This window comes from Alosa alosa, chromosome 7 (genome assembly GCF_017589495.1).
Source record: "Alosa alosa isolate M-15738 ecotype Scorff River chromosome 7, AALO_Geno_1.1, whole genome shotgun sequence".
Lineage (NCBI taxonomy): Eukaryota > Metazoa > Chordata > Actinopteri > Clupeiformes > Clupeidae > Alosa > Alosa alosa.
In genome coordinates, this window is record NC_063195.1 from 25,717,098 (window position 1) to 25,743,133 (window position 26,036).

General features: G+C 47.2%; 2 protein-coding genes across 2 annotated transcripts in view; both read left to right on the top strand.

Annotated features, from left to right (window-relative positions):
• The window catches only part of LOC125298325 (regulating synaptic membrane exocytosis protein 2-like), a 27,521-nt gene extending 14,716 nt beyond the window's left edge, over window positions 1-12,805 (top strand). The window contains exons 2-3 of the mRNA XM_048249027.1: window positions 4,330-4,619; window positions 12,753-12,805. Coding sequence (XP_048104984.1) covers window positions 4,330-4,619; window positions 12,753-12,805 — 343 coding nt within the window. The remainder of the gene's footprint in view (window positions 1-4,329; window positions 4,620-12,752) is intronic.
• A 5,912-nt stretch (window positions 12,806-18,717) lies between these two features.
• rims1b (regulating synaptic membrane exocytosis 1b) overlaps window positions 18,718-26,036 on the top strand; it is a 41,600-nt gene continuing 34,281 nt past the window's right edge. Inside the window, 4 exon segments of the mRNA XM_048247298.1 lie at window positions 18,718-18,963; window positions 21,646-21,935; window positions 22,978-23,227; window positions 23,230-23,926. Coding sequence (XP_048103255.1) covers window positions 21,649-21,935; window positions 22,978-23,227; window positions 23,230-23,926 — 1,234 coding nt within the window. The 5' untranslated portion in view covers window positions 18,718-18,963; window positions 21,646-21,648.

The window sequence follows — 26,036 nt, forward strand, 5'->3', positions numbered from 1 at the left end:
GAACTGTACAGATACCCCATACAGAGTCATACAGATACCACATATAGACCCGTCCAGATACCCCATACAGAACTGTACAGGATACCCTACAGACCCATTGAATACAGACCCACAGATACCCCATGGAGGAAATAAGACCCATACAGACCCACAGATAAATTTGCCCCGCATACCCTAGAACTGTACAGATACAAATACCCCATATAGAACTGAACTTACAGATACAGTTATGGAGTAGAAATAGAATTGTGTGTAGAAATAGAATCTTTTTCAACCTTGTGTGTGTGTGTTTGTTTGTGTGTGTATGCATACATGCATATATGTGTGCATGTGTGTGTGTGTGTGTATGCACGCCTAATCATTGCGATAGAAGCAGAATGGTGCCGTGGTGTTTGTCAATGGCTTTGTTCTTTTAGCTGCAGAGGAGGTAACCATCTGGCTGCAGGCGGGCAGGCAGGCGTGCCATCATTGATGCCCACTCACCCAGAGTGAGCGAGTGCTGCCACCAGTTGGCATGATGCTGACGGGCACCGCAGAGGCCCAGCAGTGGCAGGGTAGGCAGGCGAGGGAGGACGAGGGGCAGGTGTGTGTCATTGCCACACAGGTGTTTCTAATCCACTACATTTTGTTTTGTCAAGTTCAGTGAGTTGCGCATGTTTTCCTGTAGCTGTGCGTACGTTTGCTGTCCATGGGCACTGGTCACTCATGCACAAGTGTGACCAGTGTGTGAAGGGTTTTGGTCATTGTGCCCGTTGTTCATGTGCCGCTTGCAGCTTAATTTATTGGCTGTTCATAGTTTTGCTGCCAATAACTGAGCAACTGAGCAAGATGCCAGTGGTTATTCCTCTTTACTTCCTGGTCTGAAGAATGGGTTGATTGCCCATTGAAATGACTGGGGTTATCTCTCGCTCTCTCCGCATCTATGTGATGTTACACACATTCTGAAGCAGTTACAATTTTTTTCCAATCTGTTTATGTATGTAATCTCTTGCTTAGGTATTAATTGCTTACCTTATTGTTATTTACATGCTACATATGCTGTTATTTATATTTATTTATTTATTAACTCTGGTTCTTGGAATCCTTTGCGGTGTTGGCTGGCTTTTTTGGCTCAATTTTGTGGTTTCCATGACGACTCGCAATCCGGTGTCTTGGATCACTGACAGCAGCTCCAACAGTGAGGAAGCATGTGATCTCATTGGCTGCTGCGCTTGCCACCTTTGGTCATGCAGCTATTTAAGAAAAAAGAACAAAGTTCACATTCTACACCCCCACACACACACACCCCAACACACACACATACCTCCTGAGACAAAACTGTCAAGACTTGAATCTCTACATCCTCCTGACAGCCTGTATGTGAGATTTGTTGACCACAGTAGTAGTTGATCTCACTACACTCTCACCGACCTAATGACCTTTGAACTTGGCCACATCCTCCAGCATAACACCAGGACCACCAGGAGTAGTTTAAGGAGGCGTCATATTCTACACCCCCTGCCCCATATGACATCCTCAAAGGCCCCGCCCCATTGTCTGCTGCAAAACGTCTTAATCCATCCCACGTCACGGCTACCTGGCCAGCCAAGACGTCGTAGCTCCCAGCTCCAAGTGGCTGCCAGTCTGCCGTTCGTTCCCCAGGCTGTGAGCATCGGTGATGGACACGGAGCGACTGATGCCCTGGTGGTGCGGTCGATGGATTTAACCGTGTGGGCCTGGGACTTTGGACGTCGGAAAGGCGTTTTTTTAATGCTTGACTTCTGAATTTCATCCTATATGGGATTTTGATTGACGCCTTTCTAATATGGATTTGTACTACAATAAGAGGTGATTACCAGGATGGGGCCCTCTCCTGGCACTTTCCATTAGAGTTACCAAAGGAGATCGCTGCATATCATAATGTTTATATAATACGTATTTACTATGCATTGAGTTTTTGATTGGTTGTGTATACGGCACAAGTGTGAAAGTGTGGGTTTGTGTGGGTTTGTGTGTGTGTGTGTGTGTGTGTGTGTGTGTGTGTGTGTGTGTGTGTGTGTTTTGTGTGTGTGTTGGAGTGTGGATTTAGCTCATAATAACTATTTATTGGCCCTATAAGTCTTATTCATTGAGAGGCAGATGAGGTTGAGTTTAGTTCTGAGATGCATATCCCATTTGGCAGTGGACTCGATCGCTGGTGTGTCTCTGGCCAAGCGGTGCCAAACTGCAGAGGACAGCACACACCTTTCGTCAATCGTGCGTCTATTGATCTCCAGAGATTTTCATACGTGCAGCATGTTTGTATGGCCAATATGCTGTATTTGCCATTTCATATTCTGTATATAGGTTATTATGTGCTTCATACATAATGTATATGTATATGATTTTCCTGAGTATAATCTATATGTGCTGACGTTTTGGCTTGGGCATGTGCCCACATTTACCCACAGCAGAGGTTTTTTTTTTTTTTTTTGGGGGACTTGTCCCTTTGCATGGAGCCTTTGGCGATGGGGACTGGACACTTGTAGCCAATACTATGCTTAGTCTCGTCATGAGCAGCAGTGTAGAGAAGCCACCTTGGCAATGGACCCTGCTGTTGGAGGTGCCCTTACTGACTGACAGTGTGTGGGAAAGACACAATGCACAAATGCACACACAAATGCCATCTGAATTCAGTTTGTTTGTTTGATTTGTTGGTTGGTTGGTTAATTGGTGATCATTTGTGATGATATTTTTTAACCATTTCCCTTGACACTTTAGAGTTCCAAACGTTCCTGACAAATGGTGTCTTCTACACGAGAAGCCATCTGGACCTGCTGTTTATGGGCAGATTGTCTTTTCTGGTGGTCACAGGGGTAGTGACCACCATCACAGGCTTGTGGCTTCAACATAGTGGGAGAGGATTGAGTTCTCAAACAGAAGTAGCTTGTTATGTGGCCAATAAACTGTCCATGTCCACGCTTTATGGGCAACAGCAATATGCAAACAAGCTGCTCCCTTGAGAAGTGTGTGTGGAGGTGTGTGTGTGTGTGTGTGTGTGTGTGTGTGTGTGTGTGTGTGTGTGTGTGTGTGTGTGTGTGTGTGTTTTTGCATGTGTGTGTCTGTGAGCCGTGCGTCTCTAGGCTCATCGGAAATGCATTAGGAGCTGATTTTCATTCCATGAGTCTGAGTACAGACAGGAGTGTGGTGAGGAGGAGGAGGTGGGAAAGGAGGAGGAGGAGGTGGGAGAGGAGGATGAGGTAGAGGAGGAGGAGGTGGGAGAGGAAGAGATAGAAGAGGAGGAAGAGGTGGAGGAGGAGGAAGAGGAGGGGGAAAATTGTGTGCTCTCTCTCTCTCTCTCTCTCTCTCTCAGCTTTGCTTACCCCAGCGTTGTGTTTGCTCTCCGGTGGGTTTCGTGTGCTGCTGTAATTGGCTGCAAACTGACCCTCCTCAAGAGAAAGTGGAGCAGCAGTTGAACTCACACACTCGCATGCATTCATTAGGACAGGCGGCAAGAGGAAACAGACACACTGTTGGTTTTGATACAACGACATTTGGCACACACACACACACACACACACACACACACACACACACACACACACACACACACACGCACACATACATACACACACGCACACACACACACACACACACGCACGCACACATACATACACACACGCACACACACACACACACACACACGCACACATACATACATACACACACACACACACACATGCACATGACTGACAGTGCAGACTTAATTGACTGTAAAAATGCACTTTTCAAATACCCACGTTCTTTTTCTTTGTTTGTTTTTTCATTCATTGGTGAAACAAGGTAGAAAGAAAATGTATTTTTACATTGTTTACAAATATATTTCTCTCTCTCTTCCTTCTATACCCCCTCTCTTCCCCTCTCCTCTCATTATCTCTACACTCTACTATTTTCCTACTCCCTCTCTCTTTCTCTCTCTCTCTCCCTCTCTCTCTCTCTCTCCATTTTCCCTCTTCAAACCACTCATCTTTTCATTGTTTCTCTCACCTCATCTTCCTAAACTCTGTCTTCATCTCTCGCTCTCTCTCCATCCATCTCCCTCTCTCTCTCCATCTCTCTCTCTGTCCATCCATCTCTCTCTCTCTCTCTCTCTCTCCATCTATCTCTCTCTCTGTCTCATCTCTCTCTCCATCTCTCTCTGTCCATCCATCTCTCTCTCTCTCTCTCTCTCAAATTCAATAAAAAAAGCTGTATTGGCATGACTGAACATACACAGCATTGTCAATGCATTAATGCAATATAAGTAGTAGTAATAAAAAGCAATAATAATAATTTCCATCTCTCTCTCTCTGCCCCCAATCTCTCCTCCAGGACGCTGCACCAGCAGTTTGAGAGCTACAAGGAGCAGGTGCGTCGCATCGGTGCAGACACCCAGCGCCGCCGGCAGCAGCAGCAGCAGCAGCAGGCGGCTCCGGCAACGCCCGCCACCGCCACCACCACCACCACCGCCACGCCGTCCCGGCTTCCAGGACGGCAGCCCATCTCGGCATCTGCCGCAAGACCAGGATCGCCCGGCGGCTGCGGGCACCTGTTCTACTGCCGCGCTGGTTCTGCGGCCGATCACGGAGGGGCTGGCGTGGTCGCTGCCTGGCTCCAACAACGTGAGCCTCTCTTCTTCTCCTCCTCCTCCTCCTCTCTTTTCCTCCTCCTCTCTTCTTTGTCCTCTCCTCTCCTCGCCAGGCCATCCGCCCCTCCATCCCTCCGTCCTACAACACGTCCTCTGGCATTCGCTCTCTCTCTCCCCCTCTCCCTCTCTTTTTCTGCACCCTCTCTTCTTGTGTTCGTTGGCCTTCACCGCTACCCCCACACACACACACACACACACACACACACACACACACACACACACACACACACTGCTGAACTCCCAGCCTTCTCGTTTCTTCAGCTTCTCATCCAACATGGCATTGGTTGTCCTCACGGCACAGGCTTAATGTTCATTTGGTGTGTGTGTGTGTGTGTGTGTGTGTGTCAATCTCAATATGTTTGTGTGTGTGTCTAATGTGTGTGTGTGTGTGTGTCTGTGTAGCATTTCGTTTTTTCTTTCATTGTCACACTCGGAGGCTACGGTCACTCTCTTGGTATCTCCTGCATGGCTTGACGTGGCATTTAAAACTAAATCCAACGGAAACACAGTGTCACTTCACTGGGGTAAATAAATGTGTTTACCCTTTAAAATGCTTTCCATTGTGAAAAAATAATAACAAATAAAACAAAACTTTGTAAGTTGTAAAACATGACAACCATCGGATGTCCGTAACATATAAATATGTATGAATATGTCCGTAACAGACACATATTTTTGGACTGTTCTTCAACAGTTAAAGGTATCTTATTTTCATGTATCGTTTGATATCGTTTGATGAAAATACAGAGTTGCTCTAATTTAACCATCACATTTAAAATGTGATAAAGCTGTCACTAACATTTGTGAATGTTTACATTACATCAAGTTTAATTTATATAAAAAATATTTTATGCATCCACTGATGTCTTCTATTCCAGTATTAGGGTGCGACATACAGTATTAGTTACTGCCTGGTTAGAGCTCTTAGTCTCCGTGAGCATTTTGGCTAAAATTGCTAGCCAGACATATAGGCAATCTGCTCTGCAGAAACAGACACAGACACACACACACACGCACACACACAGGGGAGACAGGGAAGAGAGGGTTGTGGTTAAAAATAATGTGTGTGATAGTGTGTGAGTGTGCAGAGACAGTAAGGGAAAGAGAGAGTGAGGGAAGGAGAGAAAATAGAAAGCTATCGCAAAAGAAAGAGGAAAAAAATACTGGTGTGTGTGTGTACATGTGTGTGTACATGTAAAAGGGTATGCTTGTGTACATGTATGTGTGTGTGTGTGTGTATGTGTGTGTGTGTGTGTGTGTACATGTGTGTGTGTGTGTGTGTGTATGTGTGTGTACATGTGTGTGTATGTGTGTGTGTGTGTGTGTGTGTGTGTGTGTGTGTGTGTGTGTGTGTGTGTGTACATGTGTGTGTGTGTATGTGTGTATGTGTGTACATGTGTGTGTGTGTGTGTACATGTGTGTGTGTGTGTGTGCATGCTATCCATCTGTGTGTGTGTGTACATGTGTGTGTGTGTGCATGTGTGTGTATGTGTGTGCATGCTATCCATCTGTGTGTGTACATGTGTGTGTGTGTGTGTGTGTGTGTGTACATGTGTGTGTGTGTGTGTGTGTGTGTGTGTGTGTGTGTACATGTGTGTGTGTGTGTGTGTGTGTGTGTGTACATGTGTGTATGTGTGCATGCTATCCATCTGTGTGTGTGTGTGTGTGTGTGTGTGTACATGTGTGTGTGTGTGTGTGTGTGTGTGTGTGTACATGTGTGTGTGTGTGTGTGTGTACATGTGTGGGTGTGCATGCTATCCAGACCAGTGTGTGTGTACATGTGTATGTGTGTATGCTATCCATCTGTGTGTGTGTGTGTGTACATGTGCGCGTGTGCATGCTATCCATCTGTGTGTGTGTGTGTGTGTGTACATGTGTGTATGTGTGCATGCTATCCATCCACAGTGTGTGTGTGTACATGTGTGTGTATGTGTGCACATGTGTGCGTGTGTGTACATGTGTGTGTGTTGTGTGTGTGCATGCTATCCATCTGTGTGTGTGTGTGTGCATGCTATCCATCTGTGTGTGTGTGTGTGTATGTGTATGTGTGTGCATGCTATCCATCTGTGTGTGTGTGTGTGTGTACATGTGTGTATGTGTGTACATGTGTATGTGTGTGTGTGTGTGTACATATGTGTGTATGTGTGTGCATGCTATCCATCTGTGTGTGTGTGTGTGTGTACATATGTGTGTATGTGTGTGCATGCTATCCATCTGTAAAAATATGTGTGTGTGTGTGCATGCTATCCATCTGTGTGTGTGTGTGTGTGTACATGTGTGTAAAGTGTGTGTGTTATGTGTGTGTATGTGTGTGTGTGTAAGCATGTGTGTGTGGTGTGTGTGCATGCTATCCATCTGGTGTGTGTGTGTGTGTGTACATGTGTGTGTATGTGTGTGTGTGTGCTATCCATCTGTGTGTGTGTGTGTGTACATGTGTGTGTATGTGTGTGCATGCTATCCATCTGTGTGTGTGTGTGTGTACATGTGTGTGTGTATGTGTGCATGCTATCCATCTGTGTGTGTGTGTGTGTGTACATGTGTGTGTATGTGTGCATGCTATCCATCTGTGTGTGTGTGTGTGTACATGTGTGTGTATGTGTGTGCATGCTATCCATCTGTGTGTGTGTGTGTACATGTGTGTGTATATGTGTGCATGCTATCCATCTGTGTGTGTGTGTGTGTGTACATGTGTGTGTGTGTGTGTGTATGCTATCCATCTGTGTGTGTGTGTGTGTACATGTGTGTGTATGTGTGTGTGTGTGTGTGTGTGTGTGTGTGTGTGTGTGTGTGTACATGTGTGTGTATGTGTGTGTGTGTGTGTGTGTGTGTGTGTGTACATGTGTGTGTATGTGTGTGTGTGTGTGTGTGTGTGTGTGTATGTGTGTGTGTATGTGTGTGTGTGTGTGTGTGTGTACTGTGTGTATGTGTGTGTGTGTGTGCATGTATCCATGTGTGTGTGTGTGTGTGTGTGTGTGTGTGTGCATGTGTCCATCTGTGTGTGTGTGTGTGTACATGTGTGTGTATGTGTGTGCATGCTATCCATCTGTGTGTGTGTGTGTGTGTACATGTGTGTGTATGTGTGTGCATGCTATCCATCTGTGTGTGTGTGTGTGTGTACATGTGTGTGTATGTGTGTGCATGCTATCCATCTGTGTGTGTGTGTGTGTACATGTGTGTGTATGTGTGTGCATGCTATCCATCTGTGTGTGTGTGTGTGTGTACATGTGTGTGTATGTGTGTGCATGCTATCCATCTGTGTGTGTGTACATGTGTGTGTATGTGTGTGCATGCTATCCATCTGTGTGTGTGTGTGTGTACATGTGTGTGTATGTGTGTGCATGCTATCCATCTGTGTGTGTGTGTGTGTACATGTGTGTGTATGTGTGTGCATGCTATCCATCTGTGTGTGTGTGTGTGTGTACATGTGTGTGTATGTGTGTGCATGCTATCCATCTGTGTGTGTGTGTGTGTACATGTGTGTGTATGTGTGTGCATGCTATCCATCTGTGTGTGTGTGTGTGTACATGTGTGTGTATGTGTGTGCATGCTATCCATCTGTGTGTGTGTGTGTGTGGGGAGGGGGGTGGTGTCAGCGGAGCTGACGTCACACTGCCGGGCTGGGCCGAGTGGAGCGCGCTGGCCGGTGGCTGTGCCAGGACAGGAGGAGCGGTAGCGGAGGTATTTTAAGGCCGCTCCCCGCCGACTCTCCTCCAGGGAGAGGAGGCACCCCCCCCGGCGTGACTCACCTGACTGCGGGGCCTCGGCACTGGGCCGCGCCGCCGCACAATCTGCTGCAGTTCCTGGAGCTCCAGCCCTCCGCCGGAGGAGGAGGAGGAGGAGGAGGAGGAGGATGCGCAATAAATAACACGCAAAGCGTTGTGTGTGTGTGTGTGTGTGTGTGTGTGTGTGTGTGTGTGTGTGTGTGTGTGTGTGTGCAAGACGACACAGGGACACAGACACACAGACAAATACACACACAAACACAGAAAACACACACACACACACATTAATACAGGCACATTTGGCACATGTTCTTGCTCATCTTAAACTACATATATACAAACTACTAACCTCTATACTTTAAATAGAAGTCACCTTCTATTTTCTCTGTGTGTGTGTGTGTGTGTGTGTGTGTGTGTGTGTGTGTGTGTGTGTGCAAGACGACACAGGGACACAGACACACAGACACACACAAACACAGAAAACACACACACACACACGTAATCTGAGCACATTTGGCACATGTTCTTGCTCATCTTAAACTACATATATACAAACTACTAACCTCTATACTTTAAATAGAAGTCACCTTCTATTTTCTGTGTGTGTGTGTGTGTGTGTGTGTGTGTGTGTGTGTGTGTGTGTGTGTGTGTGTGTGTGTGTGTTGTGTGTGTTGTTCATTAGGGACACAGACTCATAAGAAAACACACACCAATGTCTGTTTGGTTCTTGCTCATCTTAAACTACATATATACAAACTCCTAACCTCTATACTTTAAATAGAAGTCACCTTCTATTTTCTGTGTGTGTGTGTGTGTGTGTGTGTGTTTGTGTTGTTCATAGGGCTCATAAGAAAATGTGTTCTGACCGCTCCTACCTCCAGTGAGTGGGGTCGCCGGCCGACTGGAATAACCAGATTAGGAAGTTGCGAGCGTCGCCGCTTTCTTACATAAACACTTCCTCTCCCCCGTCCTCCCATGATGCCTTGCACCCAACCCTTGCGCACTGCACCGCATTGTCCCCCACTCAGTCACCAAATTCAGACAATAGATTCAGGTGCTATTGCTCACTCATTTAAACTCATCCATTACTAGACTTGCACGATATGGAGAAAATATCGAATCGCAATTCTTCCGAGCGATATTGCGACATCGCTTTCAATTGTGACATCATTTTTTTATTTTTTTAAAGTTTCAATTCAATATTCCAAAGATTGGCCACTTCTGATTGGTGCCTAGTGAATGCCTAGTGAATTAGAACCACAGACCACAGACTCCTGTTACCACGGTCTGTCACACAAGGAGGATTGACATGAGTGGAAATCATAATCATTCATTCTTGAATTTACCCTGGGGATCAATAAAGTATCTATCTATCTATCTATCTATCATAGATGTGTCAAGATTAATCATTGGGACAGAATTGCAAGCTGCACAATCATTTGCAGCTTTTGCGATAAGCTAATTGCATTAGCTCAAATTGTGAAATTTTGATTTAAAATCGATTAATTGTGCAGCCCTACCCACTATACTCAGTCACAATACAGCCACTATGCTCACCCACAATCCTGAGTCACTTTACAACCCATTAAATGTATGGAGGGATTATCATCTCTATACACATTAGTATTGGTAGCTTAGTGATTCAAATACAAAGAGTCAAGTAATCATAGGAGCACATATCAGTTACCAGCTGTTTGGGCTACTATTTAAAAAAAAAAGCAAAAACATCTGGAAATGTAGTGCTCAGTCATGGCCTGCAGGGGGCATTGCAGACACGTTGCAACAGATTCATCTCTTGTCAGTGGAAGCACATGGATTAATATTCCATGTGATGACTATATACCTGTGTGGTGATTTGCACACAGGACCAATACTTGGATTGGTGTGCGTGTGTGTGTGTGTGTGTCAGTGTGTGTGTGTTATTGTCTGTCAGCCGCTCACTGCGCATGCTATAACAGCATTTTTGGGCCAGCATCTTTGGAACACACAAGTGGGCATGCGTGTGTTTCTGTCATCGCAGCAGGCCCTGTCCTCAATCACCCCCTTGTTCCCTATTCCCTACATCCGTGGTGAATGGGAACCGCTGCTTTATCATGTGACGTAATGACCCATCATGAAGGTTGCTTACGCCCCGCACTGTATGGAGGAAGTGATTTGTATTGATACACACTGTTACTGTCACTGTTCAGTTTTGCTGTGTTCTTTTCCTCTTTTTTCTCTGTGTCTTTTTTCACTGTATTACTGGATGTATATTAACACTACTCCCTCCTTCCTCTATTCCTCTTTTCACTTCTTTCTTTCTTTCTTTCTTTCTTTCTTTCTTTCTTTTTCTCTGCCCCTCCTTCTATGTGTCCTTCACCCTTCTTCTTTCTCTCACTGTTTTTTCCTCCTCATAATTTCCTTTCACATCTGCCCCCCTGCTGTCTGTCCCCTTCCCTGTTCTCTCTCCTACCCTCATTCCTTCTCTCCTTCTCTCCTTCTCTTCTTCTCTCCTTCTCTCTCTCTCTCTCTCTCTCTCTCTCTTTTTCTCTTTCTGTTTGCTTGACTTTCACTACCTGCTGCTTCCTGGACTGCATGAACACAAGGAGGATAAAGTGGTTAGCATCTCTTCTTCTGTTTTTCCCCCTCTCCGTGCTGTGTTGTGTGTGTGTGTGTGTGTGTGTGTGTGTGTGTGTGTGTGTGTGTGTGTGTGTGTGTGTGTGTGTGTGTGTGTGTGTGTGTGTGTGTGTGTGTGTGTGTGTGTGTGTGAGTGTGTGTGTGTGTGTGTGTGTGTGTGTGTGTGTGTGTGTGTGAGGGAGGGTGTGTGTGTGTCCTGTTCTCACTCTGTCGTTTGCCATTGGAGTATTCACACCCTGACTCCACTTCTTCTAAGCACTCCTGCCCACTTCCCGAGATCAATGGGACAGTCTCTCCTTAAGCCTGCCAGATCAATATCATTACACTGCACACACACTCGTGTGTGTGTGTGTGTGTGTGTGTGTGTGTGTGTGTGTGTGTTGGTTTGTGTGCTTCTGTATTTGTATGACTCTGCAGGCCTGTTTTTGATTGGCCACTGTGTATGTTGATTAGCTGTCATTCATGGATGAGCGTTGATGAATGTGTCGACGCTCACTCTGACTGGTGAAGTCTTCCTGAGCCACACACCCCCAAACAGCACCCCTGTTCCAGAGGTGACAGGCTGAATCAATATCCACCTAGTGAGTGTGTGTGTGTGTGTGTGTGTGTGTGTGTGTGTGTGTGTGTGTGTGTGTGTGTGTGTTTGGGTGTGTGTGTGTTTGTGTGTGTGTGTTTGTGTGTGTGTGTGTGTGTGTTGTGTGTGTGTGTGTGTGTGTGTCAGGGGGAAATGTAACTAATTTCTGCTCCGGTTATTTGTCTCCTTGCTCCTGCAAAGTGTCTCATAGGGAAGGACAGGGTAAGGCATCCTGGGATATGTAGTTTGTTTCTGCATGGAGGGCACCTCTCTCCCTCTCCCCCACCTCCCTCCCTCTTCCTCTCTCCTCCCCCCACCTCCCATGGTCCTCCTCCTATGCTGAGGCCAAGCATGAGAGGCTCCAGACTGACCGGGGGCCTCCTCTCCCCTCCTCACACCCCTCTGACCCCCCTAACCCCCCCTCCCACCTCACACACAGTCCCAACCCACAACCTCACCCCCCCCCCCCCCGCTCCGCACCCATCATGGGTTCTTGGTCTGGCATGGCACGGAATGACAGAGTGACACTCTGGAGAAAGAAAAGAAAGAGAAAAACAAATCATCACTTCCTGTCTCTGTGGGAGTTTCCTCTGTCTTTGATGGAGTACTGTCAAATTAAAAGTCCTTGGAATTCTCTTGAAAACACCAATATGGCTTCTCTATCTCCTCGCTCAAGACAGAGGTTCTCCTACAAAGATAAGAATCTGCTTGGAAGCACCTCAGAGTCCCTGACAACTCTGAGAATCTTGCTGAAGAGTGTAGGGTGGGCGTTGGGGTTGGCTGGTTGGGGGGGTCTGCTGTTTAGAAAATTTAATGCAATCAGATTTGACTAAAAACAAAAACAGCCCTCTCATCAACAACAAAAAATACACTGTATCTTATAAGCAAGCATCTTTGTTGTACGGGCAGTATATAAATTAATGTATGATATTATGTGTTTCCGTATTCATGGGTTTCATCAGGTCCCTTTCCACAGGTGTATTAATCAAGCACCATGCAGTCTGCATTGATAATCAAGATGTTTGATTTTATACACCTGTGGAAAGGGACCTGATGAAACCCATGAATATACTATGTATGTTTTCAATGTCTGTACAAAATGTAATGTATTGAATTGAATTGAATGTAAGGAAGATGGCATGTGTACATTAGTGCATGTGCTCAGACTCATGTCTGTGCATAGTGCTTTATCCAGCTTTAGGGGTCAAAGATGAGAGGTCGGGGGTCAGGACGTTTGAGGATGGATGAGTAACGATGTTCTGGGGAAAGAGAGCCCACCCTTCACTTAATTTACCCAACCCATCCACTGGGGATGTTCATCACAGCTCACCAGGCCTGTTCACCTTGCACACAATGTCAACTCAGTAACGCTAAACATACCTGTGTGGGCTCTGGAGTTTGTCAGTTTGTCTGGGCATCTCTTTCGCTCTCCTGCTCTCTCTCTCTCTCTCTCTCTCTCTCTCTCTCTCTCTCTCTCTCTCTCTCTCTCTCTCTCTCTCTCTCTCTGTGTGTGCTTGTATGCGTGTGTGCCTATGTGACTGGGTGTGTGTTTGTGTGTGTGTTTTGTGTGTGTGGCTCGATGGTGTTGTAAGCCCTCACCGTCGACTTCAAGGCAGTGCTGCGACCGTCGACTTCAAGGCACCTAACTCTATAACCGTAACCCTAACCCTTGGTTAACCCTAATGCCTTCCAGTCAGCTTTCCTGCCTGGAAGACGACATTGGGGACTTAAAACACCAAGTAACGTGTGTGTGTGTGTGTGTGTGTGTGTGTGTGTGTGTGTGTGTGTGTGTGTGTGTGTTTTGTGTTTGTATGTTTGTGTGTATCCATGTGACTGTCTCTGTGTCTGTGTCTGTGTCTATGTCTATGTGACTCTGTATGTGTGATTCTGCTGGAAGAGCTTGTGTGATTTTGTGCTATATGTGACTCTGGGGTTTACAACTCTGTTCAAAGCGAGAGAGAGCGAGAGGTAGAGAAAGAGGTCAATAACAAAAGGAAGTACAGAGGCACGAGAAGAGAAGAGAAGAAGAGAGGAAAAGAGGTGAGATGAGAGGAGAAGAGAGGAGATGGCATAGAGGTGGAGGGGAAAGCAGACAGGCTGGTCTGCTCTGCTGCGCTGAAGAGGCTGCAGTGGCACCTAGTGTCAACGCGAGGACATGGGAGAGCGCGCTCCATGACGACGCAGGGCGGCCATTAATCTCTGTCAGAGGAGAAAATGTCTCTCTGACGTCTCAGCGCACCACCGTATCTGGGCTACCTCACGGCTGACAGGCCTCGTCCCACTTCTGCTTTCTGTCTCATCAGCAAGTCGAGTGCTGTGAGCAGCAGGCCTCTTTGAGCTCCTTCAGCAAAGCTACTCTATGTTTAGCCATTTCTGACTTGTCTCTGCTGTGGTGGGGGGTCGTCCCCGGCCTGTATTAGCAATGTGCAACAAACAGCATATACGAACGTAGTGGCTTTTCTCTTAGTTTTGTTTCCTTTTCCTGGCTACTGGGTTGTGGTTAGTCAGTGATTACAGAATGTAAGGGATCTCCCCTACTTTACCTGTGTCTTCTCTCTCTCTCTCTCAATCACTCACTCATTCTCTTCTGACTCAGTGATTTCAGTGACAATAAGCTCTCATCACCCTCCTCTCCCACCTCAACTTCCTCTTTTCCTCCTCTCTCTCAACCTCCTAATCTGCCTTCTTCCCCTCTCCCTCCTCCTCATCTTCATCATCCTCTTCATCCTCCTCTTTCTCCTCCTCCTCCTATCTAAAGAGGCTGCTGCTGATGTAGGCAGTCTAGGGCTGCTGACAGCCAAAAGGCCAGTTTGAGCCACAGTTGGATGACGTGTGCGTGTCTGTGTGTGTGTGTGTGTGTGTGTGTGTGTGTGTGTGTGTGTGTGTGTGTGTGTGTGTGTGTGTGTGCATGTGTGTTCACTCTTTCCTTGCACAGCATAAAAAAAAGCATAGTTCTTGAATGTTGTTATCCTGTTATGGAATATAGATATTGGTGCCTGCTGTTATGTCATGTATGTTGTTATGTGCTGTAGAATTTTATTTCATAGAGCAGTTAAGCTTGAGATCAATAATGAAAACTGTACAGCACTCATAATGCCTCCTACAGTATATCCAACACTAATACCCAGCCATAGCCACATTATTTTAGATGCTTCAAAGATGTTTGACAGTTGGGTTGTGCTGACTGTCCTGTACCAAGGTAGTGTATTGTGATGACAAGTGGCTGTCGTGGATACGGTCGCTAAGGCAGCCACTTTTGGTCACCTGAGGCTTTGTGTAGAGTGATCTCAGGATGGAGGAGAAACTGAGTCACCTGTAGCTGAAGGAAGGAAGTGAGACAGTCAGACGAAAAGGAAACGAGGCAACGACAGCCACAGAAGAAATGACCACAAAAATGATGACGCTGCTGGACATCAGGGCTTGTGTGTTCTGTCCCCCCACGTCAGCAGGAAATCAGATTCCCTCCTGTTCTCACGCAGCTGTGCAGATGCAGCCACAATCATGGCTGGCCTTGCGTCTCCAAATTACACTCGATTGAGACAAATTGCACTGAATTGTTTGACATGAACTGAACCGCTCCTAACCAGTCATTTGGAGTTGCGTATGTACACGCGGTACTGTATTTATAAAAAGTCCCTGCTGGATGGGACATATGTGAAGGTCAAAGGTTAAACGCTTACATAATCTCTGCTACAGTTTACTTATAGAAGGCCATAGCCTGTGCATTCACAGCAGATGGACGACTGGATCAGTGCATCCTCCTCCATGTCTTTTTAGTACACTGCACTGACACTCTCCTATCTCAGTGTGAATGCAGTATACTGAAAAGTAAAGTATAGTATATTTAGTATATGAGTATATTAGTGTTTAGTGTGCGATGTGAGACACAGAGAGTAGTCAGAGTAGTCTACAGTATATATGCATCCTTGCCCTTTGTGTGTGTGTGTGTGTCTGTGTGTGGCTGTGTGTGGCTTCATGTTGTAGGCTGATAGGCAGTCATTCTGCAAGGGCCTGATGGTGCTGACATGCAGGGATGGACACAGTGGACAAAACTCGTGCACACACACACACACACACACACACACACACACACACACACACACACACACGGTTAGCTGTCCATCGTGTCCGATGATGACGCTTGTTCCAGGGGGTTGGGGGGGGGGGTGATTGGTCAACGTTGTTGCCGTTGATGCCACCTCACGTGGCTATGGAGGCCGATTTTGGAGCCGCACACTCTTCCACAGATGGAGCAGGTATGTCCTGATGATTGGGAGGTGGGGTCTGCCTGTCGGTGTTGTTGGGCACTTCTTGCGGTCCTCCTTTGGATGAAGGTGTTGTTGATTTGCTCAGCTGCTTTGTTGCACGTGGCTCTCCAGGCTGGTCTGTTGGATGCTATTGCCTCGAGCTGGCCAGGGTTGATGTTGCAGCGCCTCAAGAGTCCTTGTATCGTCTCTTCTGGCCACCAGCGGCCCGCTTGGAGTTGAGCAACTGTCCATAAAGGACTTGGCGTGGGACGCGATAGCCAGGCATGCGAATGGTGTGGCCAACCCAGCGTAAATGCCTCTTGGCCAGAGCTGCTTCCATGCTGGTGGTGCCAGTCGCAGTCAGAATGTCAGTATGGGGGATCTGGGTCCTCCCAGGACAGGTTGAGTATTTTTTGGAGGCATCTGATGTGAAACATCTCCAGGCTGTTTATGTGGCATCTATACGGCGTCCATGTTTCTGCCCCATAGAGTAGGGTGGTGACACAGACTGCATTATAAACAGCTACTTTGGTACTGATTTTTAGGTTGTTGTTGCCGAATACTCTCTTCCTAAGGCGCCCAAAGGCTGATGAGGCTTTGTTGATCCGATGGTGGATTTCACTGTCAAGGGTGGAATCTGCAGAGAGTGTGGAGCCCAGGTATGTAAAATGGTCAACAAAACTGAGTGGACTGCCATTGATGTGGAAGCCAACATGTGAAGGAGATTTGGTACAGAGTTGCGCCATGACCTCTGTCTTCTTGGTGTTTACTTGAAGACCAAAGGACTGATACAACGCTGAGATGGTGTCCAGGGCATGCTGCATGGATTCTGGGCTGTGTGCCAAGACAGCACAGTCATCTGCATACTGGAGCTCATGGATGTGGCAGGTTGATGTTTTTGTCTGAGCTTGGAGCCGCCGGATGTTGAAGAGGTTGCCATCAAGGCGGTATTCCAGGTCTATACCATCTTTGTGCTGCAGGGCGCGGTGGAACAGTCGGGTGATTGCTGTGAGGAGGAGATTGAACAGTACTGGTGCCAGGACACACACACACATACACACACACACACACACACACACACACACACACACACACACACACACACACACAGACACACATATACTCATTCCTTATTTTCACCCTGTGATTTGGTTACCATGGAGAATGTACATTTCTCACATGCATTTATGTCCAATGATGGTAAGGCAAAAAAAAATAAAAAAAAAAACAGTATATGAAATTCTCTTTGCATTGGGGTTGACACCTCCAGAATGTCCTCCTGGTCATGTGACTTGAGTAGGAGGTCTCCTCTCAGCTCCCTCTCACAGGCACGCTATCCAGGAACGTACAGATCCCATGACACAGCCAGGGATTACCCTCCTACAGTACCTCTCCTACCTCTCTCTTTCTCCCTCTCTCTCCCTCTCTCTCTCTCTCTCTCTCTCCACCCAGGCCTGTTTGTTTTATGATTTATGTTGTTTTGTTTGTAGCTGTCCTACATTCTGATTGTTTGTGATACAATCACACAGGGGCAGGCTGTTGGGGCTGTACATGCGGCTTGTTCTCATGGGCATCCACGCCTCGGGAAGAAGGACCATGCATGCTCTAAATGCCATTTACTGAAAGAACACACACACACACACACACACACACACACACACATAGAGATGCACACACACACACACACACACACATGTATCCTCCCAGCGTGCGTGCAGCTGGAATTCGATCTAATTCAAGGATTAAGAGCTGGATTATTTTAGCCGCTCCTCGACCACACAGAACGCTGCACAGTAATCTCACCATGAACAATCTAGTCTTCCTCTCTCTCTCTCTCTCTCTCTCTCTCTCTCTCTCTCTCTCTCTCTCTCTCTCTTTCTCTCCCTTTCTCTCTCTCTCTCTCTCTCTCTTCTCTCTCTCTCTGATTTACAGAACATCTCTTGTTACACATTTCAAAGGCCTTTGCTCTCTACACACACATGTAGGACATGATCACCTGCAGGCCCAGTGAAACGCATTAAGGGGGAGTGTGTGTTTGTGTGTGTAGGCCCTGCTGAGTGTTGTCTTTCTAAACACCTACTTTTAATTGTCTTTTGTTTTTAACTCAGTGTCTTCAGGTCATACAGTCATCCTTTTTTCTCTTCCTCTCTTTCTCTCTCTTTCACTCGCCCCCCTCCTTCTCGCTCTCTCTCCCTCCCTTGCATTTTCATCTTCAGTCTCAGATTTCAGTTTCAGATCTTTCCTTCTTTTTTCTTCCTCTCTTTTTCTCTTTCTCTCTCTTTCCCTTTTGCTCTCTCCTCTCCCCTCTCTCAGCATAGTGGTTATAGTGGGTGGAAAGAGAGGGAGAGAGAGAAAGGATGAGAGAGAGAGAGATGGAGAGAGAGAATGGGAGAGGTGTGGGGTGCTGGTGTAGTGTGGTGAGTGTGGTGTGTGTGTGTGTGTGTGTGTGTGTGTGTGTGTGTGTGTGTGTGTGTGTGTGTGTGTGTGTGGGAGATGGAGAGATGGTCAAAGAGAGAAAGAGAAAGAGAGTGGGGAATAATGGCGATGCGCGGTGCAGTGGAACGGGATTATGGTGGGGCCCGCTAATCCTCCCTGGGAGTGTTCCTCTGGGCAGCTGACAGCTGCGGAGCCGACGCATCTGATTTGCCCCAGATTAGACTGGAGCCGGGCCAAGTGGATCCAATCAGGGCAGCCTGATGCGCCCCACCCCACCCCCAACTCTCCTCTCTCTCTCTCTCTCTCTCTCTCTGACCATCTCTCCATCTCCCTCTCTTCCTTTTCTCTCTGTCTCTCTATTTCTGTTTGACCATCTCTCTTATCTCTTTGCATACCTCTCCCCCCTCTCTCTCTCTCTCCATGACTCTCTCTCTCTCTCTCTCTCTGACTCTCTCTCTCTCTCTCTCTCTCTCTTTTACTCTCTCATATTATCCCCATCACATAGACACACACAGACACCCTGGGCTGGGCGCAGCCTGTGGATTGTCCCGGCTAGCGTAGCGCACTCGCTTCTGCAGGACTGTTCAGGAACCAGAACTCAGGGTTGCAGGCTTTTTGTGTGGTCATCGGGTTTGGTTTGGGCTATTCAGGTTTTTTATCCACTCAGCGGTACCCATCACTGGCCCCAGCACAGAGGGCCGCTCCCATTCAAGATGACACCATGTAAGTATGCAAAGATATGAGCTGCGTTCAAAACATCCACTCGTTCACTACTTAGTGCACTACGTAGTGAGTATGTACACAGTGTCGGAGTCCAGGCAGGTTGTTGTACATGATGAGCTGTTTTACACTGTGCAATATGGACAAATTCAAAGAAAGCAATCTCCTTAAGTATTGTGTGGAACGACAAAGGGCTAAAAGCAAGTTTGCAACCACGTGTGTGTATGCTCTGTGGAAAGGTGTTTATGGAGGTCCAGGTCTTGAAGTTAATTCATTTCAGCTTTTCATTTTGAATGGTCCTTGCTGTACCTATTTAAGATAGAGGAAGACCATGGAACCTGTACCATTTGACTTCTTTGGGTACCTGCACTTGAGAGAAATCTAATGTCTTTAACTGTAACAGACCATGTCAGCTTTTGGTTTGTAAGGGGCTTGTGATCTTCTGTATGACTCTATAATGAAATGCTCATTCATTCTCTTTGAGAATGTTCTAGTGAAGAGGACACCCCTTGCAAGGGTTACCATCTGCTGAAGTGACCGTCCCGGCCGCAGTACACGTCTGTGTTATGTATGTTAACACCGTGCCAGTTCCGTTAAGCCCCCTCATGCTTTAAATAACGCCACGTCTGTGACCGTTTCGCACAAAGCCCTCTCTGCTGATTGTCACTTCTCTCGCTCCCGTAACCGGACTGACGTTGACAAAGGCTTACTTAAATCAAACGGCAAGAATAGCAGTCAGCAGCAACATGAGCGAACATCAGTGTGAACACTAAACCCTTGAACGATGTCCAAACTTGTTTTGAAGCTGAGCTTGATTGTCTATAAGGACTGAGAGCCCTACTACGGAGGAAGTGGTGTTTGGATGGGGGGAATTGGGCTGGATTTATGACCTGACCAGATGCTTGGCAAGTCTGGGGTCCGGATCGATGGCCTGGATGCAATAAGTGTGCAAAGCAGGGGGGTGAGGGAGCCAAAGCTGTTAGCGTGATTCAGGGTTATGGGCCTAATGGATGCCCAGGATGTCTTGGCAAATGTGCTCTCCCTCTCCCCCCCCCCTCTCTCTCTCTTTCATTCCTCTTTTTCTCTCTCCCTCTTACACTCTTTCTCCCTCACTCACTCTCTTTTTCCCCTCTCACTTCTCTCTCTCTTTCATCCCTCTCTTTGTCTCTCCCTCCCTTACTCTCTCTCTCTCACTCTCTTCGCCTCTGCCTCTCTCTCTTTCCACCTCTGCACTTAGCTTTCATATTTAATCAACTTTAACCTGGGGGAGCCGCTCAGCAAAGGAATATGGAAGAGAGAGATAGAGAGAGAGAGAGAGAGAGAGAGAGAGAGAGAGAAGAGAGATAGAAATGGGGTATTTTAGGAAACCTCTGTCATCCGTCTTATAAATGAACCATCACCGGGGTTCTATTAGAGTTGAGAGAGAGATAAAGAGAGAGAGAGAGAGAGAGAGAGAGAGAGAGAGAGAGAGAGGAAGAGAAAGAGAGAATGAGTAGAAAGAAGAAAGAAAGGAAGGAAGCGAGGGCATGCCAAGAGCAAAGAAGGATTTGACGTATAGTGTGGCGGTCGGTCGGAACCAACATGGCCAGCCTGCACTTCCTGAGTGCCTGGAATAGTCAAAGCTACAGTAGTTTGACCAGCTCAATTGTTTCCTGTTTGTGTCCACGACTGGTGTGTGTGTGTGTGCGTCTGTATCAGTGTCTGTGTTTGTGTACATGCATTATGAAAAAGGGAGACAAAGAAAAAGTGTGTGTGTGCGTGCATGTGGGTTTGTGTGTGTGTGCGTGTACGTGTGCATGTGGGTTTGTGTGTGTGTGCGTGTACATGTGCATGTGGGTTTGTGTGTGTGTTTTGTGTGTGTGTGCGTGTACGTGTGCATGTGTGCATTCATGGCCTCTTTCTGTCTGCCTGTGTTACCAAATTTTTAACTAAATGACAAACTCACGTCACTCACTCTATGTGCACCAGGCTTAGGTTTACACCCCTTTGCTGAAAATATCCAGAGGGGAAACTTCGGAGAAAGTTTAGAAAGTAGAAGTCCTTCATTCTTGTTAGCTTTCAATCACTTGGAGATTTGATAATTAGCCCTTCCTTAGTTACCTCAAAAGAATCAACGAGTAACTAATGGGTGACATGGGACTATCTCAGAGCACAATGAGACTGTTACTTTGTGAACCTGAAACAGGAGTCTTTTGGTGTTATTACAAAACATGTATGTGTATGTTTGTTCGATATTGGTCCACCATTACAAAGCACATGTGTGATTGGCCAATATTGGCCCATTATTACAAAGTGTATTTGTGATTGGTCGATATTGGTCAACTATTGCAAAGCATATTTGTGATTGGTCGATATTGGTCAACTATTACAAAGCATGTGTGAATGAAGTTTGTGAAGGATATGTGTGATTGGTTGACTGTTGCAAAACAGATGTGTGATTGGTCAGTACTGTATTTGCCCACTGTTAAAAGCATGTCCCAGGCTCCTTGCAGAGCCCCCTATTTTTTTCAAATGAGATATGTCAGCTGTGCTGTAAACAAACTGTGGGTTTTTTTTTATGTTAACTTTTGGCCCCTTCTCTCTCTCTTTTCTCTCTCTCTCTCTCTCTCTCTCTCTCTCTCTCTCTCTCTCTCTCTCTCTCTCTCTCTCTCTCTATCCCTGTCTGCCCCCCCCTTCTCTCTCTAGGTGATGTGGGTATGTAACCTCTGCCGGAAGGAGCAGGAGATCCTCATCAAGTCGGGAGAATGGTTTTCGGGGCCGGAGGGGCGTCCGGCCAGCCCAGGGGGGCCCCTGAGCTCCACGGCCGGTGAGGGGGGTGCGCCGCAGCTGCGGGACAAGCGTCTCCAGCGCACACGCTCGCAGGCGCCACCGTCCACAGACGGCCAGCACGGGGCCGGCGTCGCCATCGGTGACCGCACGCGAGGAGCCGACACGATGCCCGCCTCACGCTCGAGAAGCGAACCGCCTCGGGAAAAGTAAGGAGCCAGGACTGTTTTTCCTTTTTTATTTACGAGAGAAGGTCCATTTGGATCTTTGGACTGGGCTGTGGTTTCTGAAGAGCTTTGTTGTAGGAAGTCCAACACGCCTCATATAGTGAATGTTCATAGTCAATGTCCCTCAAAGTACAGAGTCTTTTGAAAAATATAATGGGAGCCACAATCTGAATTTATTGGCCCTGAACATGAATCTATTAATCTTGAACCTGAACCTATGAGCCTAAATGGATCATCAGTGTTGTCTGGTGTTGGAGCTTATTTCTCTACACTAAATGAAGTACAATCTAGTAAAATGAGAGCACAATTTAGTAAAACCACATTTTAGTGAAATGAGCACACATTCTCTCGATGTACAAAAATCTTACAGTGACACCTCTGGGGTTCCGTACTTCCCTTAAATCCAGTAAAAAAAAAAAAAAAAATACTTGTCATATTTACGCATGTGTGTGAAGACTCAAAATCCGCTTTCACGCAGCATATTTCCAAAGACCAGAGCAGAGGATGCAGCCTTTAATCCCTGCTTTTTATTCTATTTTTTTTTTTAAGTAGAGGCAACATTGTCCTTACATTGCAGCAACACAAAAGTGGGCCAGAAGGTTCGAGTCCTCCTGATTTGAATCCCTTTGTCTTTTTTAGCCCTGCCCCTGCTCTGTTCACCATTCCGTCTTGAGCAGATTTCACAGCAAGCCTACTTATGCCAGACACACTCAGTTCACCCTAAAATACATCTGATATGTTTTACCTTTTACTGAGCGCCCCTGTGGTATAAAATATGATACAACAGTAGAGGACTTACCATTCAAATTGTCATCATGATTTAAAATGAAAACTCTAAACCATTAATTAATTATGATAAACGTAATTATATGATGTTTTTTATAGGTCCCATCACAAGGTAAAAACTACATGCTGACCAAAACTAGAAATGCAAACACCAAAAATCAACAGAAAATGTGCGGTGCCACAATCCCTGATTAAGATACCACAATCCCTGATTCTGTTGTTATTTCTCCTTTAACAGGAAGCGACCGCTCTCCCTCCACGAGCAGAATGGAAAGGTGATTGGCCGAGGAGAGCGGAGGCGGGTCCCCGGGAAGCAGTCGTCCGAGGAGCGCCCTCCAGGGGACAGGCGGCGCCTGGAGAAGGCCCACAGCCAGGAGGAGGAGCCTGGTGAGGGGGACGGGACGGTCGGACAGCCGCCAGACCCGCGGAGGCGCTCGGCCCAGGACGAGGAGGCCGAGCGTCAGCGTCAGCGGGAGGAGGAGTTCCAGGCAGCCAGCACAAGAGCGACCCCAACCTGGCGCTACCGGTCAAGCACTTGAAGGAGGAGGAGCAGGAGATGCGCATGCACGCCAAGGTGTCCAAGGTGCGGCACGAGCGCCACCACAGCGACATGGCCCTCAACGAGGTGGGCCTGGGGCCGCCCGGCGGTGGCGGTGGTGGCGAGAGCCGTGGCGAGGGGGGGCCTCGCGCTCCCCGGAGAGGCGGCCCCGGCATGGACGAGCGCAAGATGCTCCTGGACAACCACCGGGCGTACTCGGTGGATAGGACCGCAGGGGGTGGAGGTGGGGGAGGTGGGGGTCACGGGAGCCAGGGCTCCCTGCACAAGCCGGGCCCCGGCGGGCCCCGGTCGGGGCCTCTGCCCCCGGAGCTCAGGGACTCGCAGGAGTGGGGGCCGCCCAAGGCGGGGGGGCCCCACCTGGAGCCAGCGACGGCAGCGCACAAGGGCCGGCACATTGGCGGTGGCGGCGGGGTCCCACCGCCCGGCGACGGGCTCACGAGGATCGACTCGCTCAGCTCCGACCAGTCGGAGTCCCTGCGTCCGCCGCCGACGCGGGCCTACAGGACCCGGCAGGGCGGGGGAGGCAACAAGCGGCAGATGTCCATCAGCAGCTCGGAGGACGAGGGCGGCTCCACGCCCGAGTACACCAGCTGCGAGGACGTGGAGATGGAGAGCCTCGGCGAAAGAGGTATGGAACGACACTACCCAACCACTTCCTGTTTCCAGGTCTTAAGTATGGTCAGTGTCCCCAGCATAGTTAGCTGAACAGTATCCAGTTTCCTGTATACGGAATAAGCAGTCCAAGAAAACTTCAATGATCATCTGCATCGAAAAAAGCTTTATGTCTAGGACTAGGCTTAATCCATGTACAGGAAACTGTCTGTGTATAATGGCTCATTACAACTCATTACATTACAGGTTCAATTAGTTACACAGATAGCAACACTGCAAAGTTAATTACATATCATGGCAGAGTTTAACTTTATTTCAAACATGATTTAATTGTTTGTTCACCAGTTCATTTAGCCTGCACTGTGAAGCAGAGCCAACTACGCACTATAAGGGTGTAGGGAGAACTATGCACACAAGGACATGTGGTGTTGAGGTGTGATGGGGACTACATTCTGGTCAGGAGAGTTGGCATGGAGAGGGGATGAGCTTCATTTCTGTTGACTCCGCTGAGAGCAGTAGAGAGGATAGTGGTCTACAAAGAGCATAATATTAATACAGCTAAACCCCGTTCTAGGAAATATGCACATCAGACGCTGTGCTAGTTCAGACAGAGTTCTATTTTTCACTCCGCTCCGGTTCTTCAGTTCTCCGCTTCAGTCGCATTTTCTCTGTCCGGTTTGGCTCCCGCAATAAAATAGCAGCGGCCCCCTAATCAGATCTGTCGTGGATCCCGGCCAGATCTGTTTCAAACTCAGCTGTCATCTAGGCAAGTGTCCAGGGCGCAGCAAGGTCCAAGTCCCTTTCTTCGTCCCATATTCCCCAGCTCATGATGGTGCTGTGAACACTGGGGATCGAGCTAATCCAGCCTCTTAGAATAGGCTATCGATATTATGAAAAAAGAATGGTATGGTTTGTATGCAACTATCATTTTCAAAGCGTGCCAGTCTGATTTTGTGTACGATTATGGCCACATCTGGACACAAAACATACATAGAGATTAGATGGGATTTGGGGGTCATACATTAATACTATAAAAAAAAGTCTTGATGAATCGTAGATGCAAAAGTGAGTAGAGAACTACACATAACTTAACACAGTCCTGGCAGATAGTGTGTGGTCAGATGTCTTGCTTGTTAAAGGGACACCAGGCAAGCCTGATGCTTTTCTCTGAAAACTCCCCTCGCTCGGTCTGAAGCTCTTTTCCTTTTCTTTGCATCTTCCATCAAGGGTTTTCGCTGCTTCTTCGCCCGGCTCTGCCATTATACACCGTTTGCAACAATCTCTAGCGTTTAGTTAGCCTGCCTCTGTGCTGTAAACTGATCCTGCTTGATTAGGTGGGTAGGATACACCCGAACTTGCAAGTGGGATATTCTTCCAACAGGCAGTAGGGACGGGAGAGAGCCTTCATTAAGCCCGTAATGAGTCATTTAACCATATACCAACTTACGAAGATGATTAATTAACACGAAAACGTTGCCTGGTGTCCCTTTAATGATGATTTCAGGTCCTGAATGTATACTCATCTTATTGTCACATTGTACTAGAAAAACCTACATGCTCTGGGCATTCTTTCTTCAAGTTAATAAGGCATTTCAGACAAACTGGTCAGCCAACTAGCTAAAGAGCAAGCGATGGGTTATGGTGAAACGATCGGCACATGTTCTTACATTTTTGTTGGCTCTCACACAACACCATGTGTGAATAGTCTGGCCAGTGGGAGAGTGAGCAGTCAGGTGTGGGAGAAACAGGTGTGTTTATCTCATGAACAGCTACAATAAAGCTTATTGTTAGGAACAGAACAAGATGGCTTCTTACAGACAGAAACCTTAACAATCTATAACAATTTGCATGTGAGAATGAGTGGGTAGAATGAAAGTTTGGGTTGTTAGTGAAATGTAGCTGATATCTAATATCGCTGTGCATGATACAGTGTTCTCAAAAGCTACTGATGAAAATACACCCGTACTGTAAAATCATCAGCTAAATAAATACATATAAAGGAATGAATATGAGTAAATGTCAAACGCATCTGCGTCGACGTGATTCACCATCCCATTGCTCTCTTGACATGCTCTTCTCTCATCATTTGGGGGGGTGAGGCAGGCAGGCAGGCAGGCAGGCTGGCG